The sequence below is a fragment of the Melozone crissalis genome, unplaced genomic scaffold (genome assembly GCF_028551555.1).
Source record: "Melozone crissalis strain CALT ecotype California unplaced genomic scaffold, PUWL_Pcris_2 ptg000046l_1, whole genome shotgun sequence".
Classification (NCBI taxonomy): Eukaryota; Metazoa; Chordata; class Aves; order Passeriformes; family Passerellidae; genus Melozone; species Melozone crissalis.
The window spans coordinates 7,900,720-7,910,387 of NW_026535824.1; the positions used below are offsets into that span (position 1 = coordinate 7,900,720).

At 50.5% G+C, this 9,668-nt stretch overlaps 1 protein-coding gene across 1 annotated transcript; it reads left to right on the forward strand.

Annotated features, from left to right (window-relative positions):
• Positions 1 to 6,189: 6,189 nt before the first annotated feature.
• LOC128943480 (olfactory receptor 14J1-like) lies at positions 6,190 to 9,434 on the forward strand (the record flags this gene model as incomplete). Its single annotated transcript, XM_054286416.1, has 2 exons — positions 6,190 to 6,966; positions 9,384 to 9,434. Coding segments are annotated over 2 exons (828 nt in total), but the record flags the coding sequence as incomplete, so codon positions are not given.
• Between the last annotated feature and the right edge of the window lie 234 nt (positions 9,435 to 9,668).

A 9,668-nucleotide genomic window follows, 5' to 3' on the forward strand; every position in this document is an offset into this window, starting at 1 on the left:
GGGTCCTCCAATTCAAAGGTAAATATATCCCACTTTGCCAGTGGGCACACCCAAAAAGCATCTTTTAGGTCTATCACACTAAACCACTGGTGTGCTGGGGGAATATTACTCAGTTGGATATAGGGGTTAGGCATTACTGGGTATCAATTCACAGTTCTTTTGTTCACTTCTCTCAAATCTTGGACAAGCCTCTAAGTCCCATCTGACTTCTTTACTGGTAATATGGGTGTATTATGGGGGGACATTCCAGGGAAAGTGGATATTGTTCTACCCTAACTGGATGGTTTTCATTAATTATTTTTATTACTATAGGTTTCATATTTAATTTACCTCAGTTTTTCAGTTTTGCCCACACCATCTCATGAATTTTCTCCTCATTTTCTTCCCTTAATTGGAGAAGCTTAACTACCATTTTCCCTTTCTATGAGAGCATTCCCATGTCAAACTGCACCTGTAAATCCTGTCCTAATAAATTTCACCCTGCTTCTGGAACTAATAGAACACCCCCAATTCCTATTTTATTTGGTCCTTCAAACTTTATTTGCATTAAAACAGAGGCTTTGAACCTTTCCCCTTGTCTTGCTTTGAAAAGACAGGTGTCTGCTAAGGAAGGCATGAGCCGCCCCTGAAATGGAAAATGTAATCCCCCTCCCTCCGAATCGGTATAATTTTGAAATTAAGGGGTTCTCAGGCACATATATGGGAGCAGGAATAACAGTTCTTCATTAGGGAAGAAAATTAAACAAATAAACAATGCAGTAATACAAAACAGCCCTGACAGAGTCAGAATACCACTTGACACCCTGTTGGTCAGGCTTTTGGTAGCAGTCCTATTGAATTGTGGCTGCAGTCCTCCTTCAGTCTTCCTGCAGACAGGTGTGGTTCTGTTGGAGCAGTGATCCTGTAGAAGTGTGTAGCCTTCCTCTGAAGATCCAGTGGTGGTGTAGATGGGCCTGGTCTTCCTCTGGGGCAGCTGCTCCTCTGGGAATCCAGTGGAAAAAGCTGTTCTGGTGTCCCAAAATCACAGATTATATCAAGTTAGGAATGCTTGGTTCCTCCCTCTGGGCAGAGCATCTCACAATGGGATGATGCAATTTTATCAGTGATGCAGTGACACTCAATGGCCCGTTAACAGCTGATGTCTCTCCAGAGGGAGGATTGGTTTGTGGAAGAGATAAAGAAAAACTGCCCAATTAACAGAACATAACTGGCCCACCTCTTAACAGATGGGAATAGAACACACACATTGCTTTGCAATCCAGGACATTATCCACCCCTTATTCTATTTCCATCTGCATCACAATGAAACCTTACACACAGTTCTCACTTAAGGCTAGGTTTCCCTGTGGTACACAATGGCTCTCTCCATCTTTCTGCATTACCCACCAAGTGTAACCAAGTCCTTGAGCAAAACCAATTCCACGGATGGGTTTGTCTTTGCCTGAGGTGGAATTAATCCAAACAGTCTTTCCTAAAATACCTTTCACGTGTACAACAGGGACTTTATCTCCATCCTCTGTGTGCAGGGGTTCAGACTGGGCAGGACCAGCTCGATTGATGGACCCTCTGGTGTTGACCATCCAGCTGGCTTTTGCTAAGTTCATTTCCCAATTTCTAAAAGTCTTCCCCCCACCAAGTGCTTAAGGGTAGTTTTAAGGATCCATTGTACCATTGTTCAACTTTCCTGGCAGCTGGCGCATGATAGGGGATATGATTAATCCATTCAATGCCATGTTCCCTAGCCCAGGTGTTGATAAAGCCATTCTTAAAATGAGTCCCGTTGTCTGACTCAATTCTTTCAGGGGTGCCATGTCTCCACAGGATTTGCTTTTCCAGGCCCAGGATGGTGTTCCTGGCAGTGGAGTGAGGCACAGGGTAGGTTTCCAACCATCCAGTGGTGGCTTCCACCATGGTCAGCGCATAGCACCTGCCCTGGTGTGTCTGGGGCAGTGTGATGGAGTCAATCTGCCAGGCCTCCCCATACTTGTACTTGGACCACCGCCCACCGTACCACAGGGGCTTCACTCGCTTGGCCTGTTTGATGGCAACACATGTCTCACAGTCATGGATGACCTCAGAAATACTGTCCATAGTTAAATCTACCCCTCGGTCTCGTGCCCACCTATAGGTGACATCCCTGCCCTGATCGCCTGAGGCATCATGGGCCCATTGAGCTAGGAATAACTCTCCTTTGTGTTCCCAATCTAGGTCTATCTTGGACACCCCTGTCTTTGCAGCCTGGTCTACCTGCTCATTGTTTCGGTGCTCCTCATTGGCTCTACTCTTGGTGACATGGGCATCTACATGGCGGACTTTCACAGGTAGCCTCCCTACCCTGGTAGCAATGTCTTTCCACTCAGCAGCAGCCCAAATTGGTTTTCCTTTACGCTGCCAGTTAGCCTCTTTCCACCTCTCCAGCCATCCCCACAGAGCATTGGCTACCATCCATGAATCAGAATAAAGGTAGACCATTGGCCACTTCTCTCTCTCAGCAATGTCCAGGGCCAGTTGAACAGCTTTGAGTTCTGCAAGTTGACTTGATCCACCTTCTCCTTTGGTAGGTTGTGCAACCTGGCATGTGGGGCTCCATACAGCTGCTTTCCACTTCCGGTTCATCCCTACAATGCAACAGGAACCATCAGTGAAAAGAGTGTAGCGTGTTTCCTCTGCTGGTAGAAGGTTTTATGGTGGAGCTTTTTCAACCCTCATCACTTGCTCTTGTTCCTCTTCATCAGCGAGACCAAAGTTTTCACCCTCGGACCAGTTTGTAATTATCTCCAAAATCCAAGGGCAATTCAGGTTTCCAATATGGGTGCGCTGTGTGATAAGAGCAATTCACTTGCTCCATGTGGCACTGGTGGCATGGTGGGTGGTGGGAACCTTGCCTTTGAACATCCACCCCAGCACCAGTAGTTGGGGTGCCAGAAGGAGTTGCGCTTCTGTACCAATCACCTCTGAGGTGGGTTGGACTCCTTCATAGGCAGCCAAGATTCCCTTCTCTGTGGGAGTGTAGTTGGCTTTGGACCCTCTGTAGCTTCGACTCCAAAATCCCAGTGGGTCAGCCTTGAGTCTCCCCAGGCACCTTCTGCCAAAGGCTCCAGGACAAGCCATGGTTCCTGGCTGCAGAGTAGAGCAGTTCTTCACCTCTGGTCCTGTCCTGACTGGGCCAAGAGCGACTGCATGAGCAACATCCTGCTTGAGTCCCTGCCCTACCCCTGGCAGCTGCTCCCAGCACTGGGGGACAAGACCTGGGTGGGAGGAGCCACTCCGAGCAGGACAGGGGCTGCTGCTGAGAGGGGCTGGGTGGGGCTGAGACAGAGTGGGGATCCATTCTGAATTAGGTGAAGTGTCTGGAAGAGGTGAGGGGTCTGTGGGGCCAAAGCTGAAGGAAAAGCCGCATTCCAGAGACAGCAAGGAGACAGAGAAAGAAAAACAGAAATGACCACAAGGTCAATCTGCCCCAGACATAGAAATTCCTCTGATAAAGAAGAACTGGTGCTAAATGTCACGCGGAATGAATATGTATGAACTTATTGTGAAACTGTATGCATATGCATTTGGAAGGGGGATAAAAGAAGACCTGAGGTCTTCAAAGGCATGCATGCCTTTTTGGGGGCTTGCGTCTGGCGCACGTTGTAATAAAAGCATACCGGGCTTTACAACTTTTACAAAGTTGTGAGGTTTCTTCTTTTCTCCGCAAAACAGGGCAGGGCTCCTCCCAGCTCCAGACCAGCCTGGGCAGAGCTCTGGGGGACACTTCCCAAAAGAAGGTAAGCCTGGAATTGCTGTAATGATCAGGAGCTTTCTTGAGAGTGTTTTCAATTTCCTACTTGGAGAAGGATGGGAAAGATGGGGTGATGACAAAAATATTTTTGCTTTTTATACATTTTTCATGAATTCATAGCTCTATAAACTTCTTTTACATGGTAATAAATCTATAATCCTTACTTAACCCTATAAAACTCTTAATAACTTTATTAAATTACTATTATATATTTCTATAAGTATAATCCTCAATTAACTCGAGTACATTTCCTAACCCTTCTCTTAGAACATCTGACTGTCTAAATACATTCCTGAAATACTGTATAGTCTTATTATCAGGAAGAAGACCTACAAGAAAAACATATTGTTTATTGACCAGAATGTGAGCAGTCATAAGCAAAAGTGAAGGCAAAGAAGCCTTTGGACCTACTCCAAAGGCTGTGGGTTGAGCCAGGGGTGTGTAACTAGGGAAACTGAATCTCTTATTGGATGTTCCTGTTAAATATCCTAATTAATCAATCTGAATAAATTGTTGAAATCAGGGGCTGGATTTGCCCCATCCCCACTGGGACACCTGGAAGCTTCCAAATATTGTCTGGTTTTTAATTTACTGTTCTAACACTGTTGCAAGGATTTTGGTTTTTTTTTTCTGTTTTGATTATAGCCAACAGGGGAATGAGAGAAGCAGAACAGGAATTGGAATCCCAGAATCCCAGGACATTCTGAGTTGAAAGGGACACACAGGATCATCCAAGGAATGTTTGAACGTTTACAGAGACTCCAGAATTGTAATTTTGGGTGGTTAGTCTCTCTGCTGGGAGCCTCCCAAAGGGCCCTCAGCAACTCCTCAGCCCTGGACAGCAGCAGCATCACCTCTGCAGGGCCCAGCAGGGCTCTCCTGAGCTGCCCTTGCCCAGCGGCACACAGAGCCTGCCCCAGCCAGGGCCCTGCACACAGGCAGGTTTCTGTAGGGCCCCAGCCAGAGCACACGGGCTGGGATGGGCTCTGTGAATGCTGGCAGGGACAAGGCTCCTCTCAGGAGGGAATGTCCAGGCCCAGGGACATGCTCAGGGAAGGAGAGGGGGCTGAAGAGAGCAGTGCTGGGGGCAGGAGGGCACTGTTGGTGTGTGGGAGGTGCCGGGCACAGCTGGGCACGGGAAAACTGTCCTGAGTGCCCGGCTGTCTCTGCCCTGCTCTCTCAGACACAGCACCACAACATCTTCTTGTGGTTCTGCCCTGCCCTGATATTGTCACTGCTATCTGCTGCTCTCAGGGAGGCTCTGGCATTTGCAGCAGCTGAGTCAGGCACTGCCCTTGGCATTCCTGCCAGGCAGGGCTTTCCATGGGAATGGGGTGTCCAAGCTTCCCTGGCACCTGTGGGGCTGTGGGCAAAGCAGTCCATGGGAAAGGGGAATGAGCTGAGCCCCCTCCCTGAGATCCCATCATGGGCACAGCTGGGGATCTCCTTGCTGTGCCCTTCCAAGCTCTGAGCTGCCCTCCTGGGTGCAAATCTGTGCCAGAGCCTCTGGGAGTTCCCTGAATGTCCCATGGGGAAGGGCAGAGCTGCCAGAGCTGAGGAAATGCTGCTCGGTTTGCCAAGGGAGCCGTGAGTGTCCTTGGCACAAGGGGGTGCTGAGAACTTGCCCAGAGACCTTGAGAGAGGGTGAGACATTCAGGGATCCCTCTGCTCTGGGCAGGGTCTGGTTTATCCCAGGGTGACCCAGGAGTGTGATTGTGCTCTGATTGCAGCCTAAGGTGCAAAGCCAGGGCAGTTGGGAACAAGCCCATCCAGCCCCTCATCTTCCCTGAGCCACAGGGAATCCTTTGGCTCTCCCATCTCTCAGTGGCAAACTCTGAGTGCAGCCGAAATGTTGGGGATTTCTGACCTCAGAGAGCAAGGAACGATGTGTGGGGAGGAATAAAATTCCTAAAAACAACTCCTGCCATCCATGTCTTATAGAACTGGGAGTGTAGATGCTACCAAGCCTTTCTGCATTCAGAGTGATTTCCTTGACAAATCCTGAATATCCAGCCTTGTCCCTCTGCCACAGGGCCACAAACCCAGGGGAGCAGGGCAGGGATGGCTCCTTGAGAGCCTCCAGGCACAAGCCTGGCTGCTCCTGGCACACTCAGCCAGCACAACTGGAGCTCAGGAAGGGACCGAGGTGAAGGATTTACCAGAGCAGGAACAAGGGTGAGTGAGTCCCAGTGTGACAGTCTGCAGGTAATGGATCAGGTTTGGCTCCAAGCAGCCTCTCGTGACTTGTCACTGTCCTTTCTCCATGAACAGGTCCCCATGCCCAGCCCCAGCAAATGTCCAACAGCAGCTCCATCAGGCACTTCCTCCTGCTGGCATTGGCAGACACGCGGCAGCTGCAGCTCCTGCACTTCTGCCTCTTGCTGGGCATCTCCCTGGCTGCCCTCCTGGGCAACGGCCTCATCATCAGCGCCATAGCCTGCAGCCACCACCTGCACACGCCCATGTTCTTCTTCCTGCTCAGCCTGGCCCTCAGCGACCTGGGCTCCATCTGCACCACTGTCCCCAAAGCCATGCACAATTCCCTCTGGGACACCAGGAACATCTCCTACACAGGATGTGCTGCACAGCTCTTTTTCTTTCTCTTCTTCATTTCAGCAGAGTTTTTCCTCCTGACCATCATGTGCTATGACCGCTACGTGTCCATCTGCAAACCCCTGCACTATGGGACCCTCCTGGGCAGCCAAGCTTGTGCCCACATGGCAGCAGCTGCCTGGGCCAGTGGCTTTCTCAATGCTCTCATCCACACAGCCAATACATTTTCCCTGCCCCTGTGCCATGGCCATGTCCTGGGCCAGTTCTTCTGTGAAATCCCACAGATCCTCAAGCTCTCCTGCTCAAATTTGTACCTCAGGGAACTTGAGCTTCTTGCATTTTCCTTCTGTTTGGGCTTTGGTTGTTTTGTGTTCATTGTTTTCTCCTATGTGCAGATCTTCAGGGCCGTGCTGAGGATCCCCTCTGTACAGGGACGGCACAAAGCCTTTTCCACCTGCCTCCCTCACCTGGGCGTGCTCTCTCTGTTCCTTAGCACTGCCACATTTTCTGACCTGAAGCCCCGCTCCATGTCCTCCCCATCCCTGGATCTATCAGTGTCAGTTCTGTACTCAGTGGTGCCTCCAACCCTGAACCCCCTCATCTACAGCCTGAGGAACCAGGAGCTCAAGGCTGCAGTGTGGAAACTGATGACTGGATGGTTTCAGGGACATTAAACTGCTGGCCAAATTCTGCAAATCTCTTGTAATAAAAGTCATCTTTGATACTTCTTGTTGGCTTCATTTTGGAGGTTCTTTTTCTTTGTTTTACCTTACTAATCTTTTCCACAAAGAAATGTCATGGTTTGCAGTTTTTCTCATTTTGTTTCTCTCCATCTTCCCTGTGGCCAGAGATTGTGTCAACGAGGGGCTGCACTCTTGGTGGTTTTAATGGAACTAAAGGATCTCGCAGCAAAGTTTTTTTCCAGATATACCCTTGTGTTCCCTTCTCTGGAGCTGCAGCAGCAATGTCTGTGTGCATAGCTGGGGGCAGATCTGTGCTGGCACAGCAGCTCTGGTCCTGCTGGCCACACCATTCCTGATCCAGGCCAGGAGCCATTGGCCTTCTTGCCCACCTGGGCACCCTGCTGGCTCATGTCCAGCCTGCTGTCCATCAGTCCCTGCAGGTCCCTTTCTGCCTGGCTGCTGTCCAACCACTCTGTCCCCAGCCTGTAGCACCAGGGCCAAATATCAGGGCCTGGCACTTGGTCTTCTTAAGCTGCAACTTGTTGGATTCTTTCCCCTGGATCCAGCCTGTCCAGGTCCGTGTGCAGAGCCCTCCTATGCTCCCACAGATCAACACTCACATCCAGCTTGGTATCATCTGCAAAGATGTCCTTGGTTCCATGGCACCCCTCAGTGTCACAATGGCCTCTTGGTTACACCAAGCCCTGCACTGTCACACTGATCTCTTTGGTTCCAGTAGACCATGCCGAGCAACAATGGTCTCCTTGGTTCCATGGGGCCCCAAAATATGACAATGGTCTCCTTGGTTCCACTTAGCCCCAGAGTGTCACAATGGTCCCATGGTTACATGAGGTCCCACACTGTCACCATGGTCTCTGTGATTCCACAAGTCTCCTCAGTGTCACAATGGACTCCTTGTTTCCACAAGGCCATACAGTGTCACAACGTTCTTCCAGATTCCTTGAGGCCCCATCCTGTCACAGTGGCCCCTTGGTTACACAGGATCCTGCAGTGTCACAATGTCCCCTTGGTTCCATGACGTCCCGCAGTGTCAGAATGGCCCCTTGGTTCCACTGCGCCCTGGAGTCTCCCAATGGTCTCCTTGGTTTTGCAGTGTCAAAATGGTGAAACCCCTTGGTTACACAAGGCCCTGCAGTGTCACAATGGCCTCTGTGGTTCCACGAGGACCCAGAGTGTCATGGTGCACTCCCTGGTTCCATTTGGCCCCAGAGTACAACAATGGACCCTTGGTTCTGTGGGGCTGCACAGTGTCACCATGGTCCTCTTAGTTTCATGAGGCCCTGCAGTGTCACAATGGCCCCAGAGTGTCCCAATCATCACAGAACGACAGAATCAAATAGGCTGGAAAAGACCTTTGGGATCATCAAGCCCAACCAATGCCCTAGTACTGCCTTGTCACCAAGACCATGCCACTAAGTGCCTCTGGAGAGGGACAGGGACTCTGCTACCTCCCCCCTGGCCAGCCCATTCTAATGCCCACTCATCCTTTCTGTGAAGAACTTCTTCCTATTGTCCAGCCTGAACCTCCCTTGGTGCAGCTAAAGGCTGTGTCTTCTTGTCCTGCCCTCCAGCAGATCCACACTCACACCCAGCTTGGTGCCATCTGCAATTTGTGAATGCTGGACTCGATCCCCTCAGCCAGATCATCAGTGAAGATATTAAACAGGACTGGGCACAGCACAGACCCCTGGGGGACACCACCAGTGCCTGGAAACCAGCTGGGTGCAGCACCATCCCCACCACTCTCTGGGCCCAGCCTCCAGCCAGCTCTTAAATCTCCCAGCGAGGAGGGAACCTGCCCAAGCTTTGGGCTGCAGCTTCTCCAGGGAATGCTGTCAGAGACAGTGTCAAAGGCTTTGCTGAAATCCAGGCACACAACATCCACAGACTTTCCTGCATCCACGGGCGGGTCACCTGGTCATAAAAGGAGACCAGGTTGGTCAGGCAGGACCTGCCACCCCTAAATCCACGCTGGCTGGCTCTGATCCCCCGGCCATCCTGTGGGTGCCCTGTGATGGCACTCAAGGTGGTCTGTTCCATAACCTTGCCGGGCACCCAGGTCAGGCTGACAGGTCTGGAGTTCCCCAGCTCCTCCTTCCAGCCCTTCTTGGGGATGGGCTCACATTGGCACCTCCAGTCCTCTGGGACCTCCCTGCTGAGCCAGGACTGATGGTAAATGATGGAGAGCAGCTTGGGGAGCTCATCCACAGCTCCCTCATCCCCCTGGGATGGATCTCATCTGATCCCATACACCTGTGAGCATCTGAGTGGCTCAGCAGGTCACCAGCTGCTTCCTCCTGGATTCCAGGGGGCCTGTTCTGGTCCCTGTGCCCATCTACCAGCTAAGGAGAACAATTGTCCTGAGGACAGCCTTTCCTAATATTGAAAATTGAGACAAACAAGGTGTTAAGTAGCTTAGCCTTGTCTTTATCTCTAGTTACTGTATTTCCTACTGCATCCAATAAATAGTAGAGGTTCTGTTTGTCTGGTGTTTTGCTATAATTTTATTTATAGAAACATTTCCTATTATTTTTCACAGAAGTGGCCAGGTTAAGCTCTAGTTGAGCTTTCACCTCTTTGCTTTTCTTTTTGCGTAACTTAACAACATTCTTAAACACTTTCTGAGT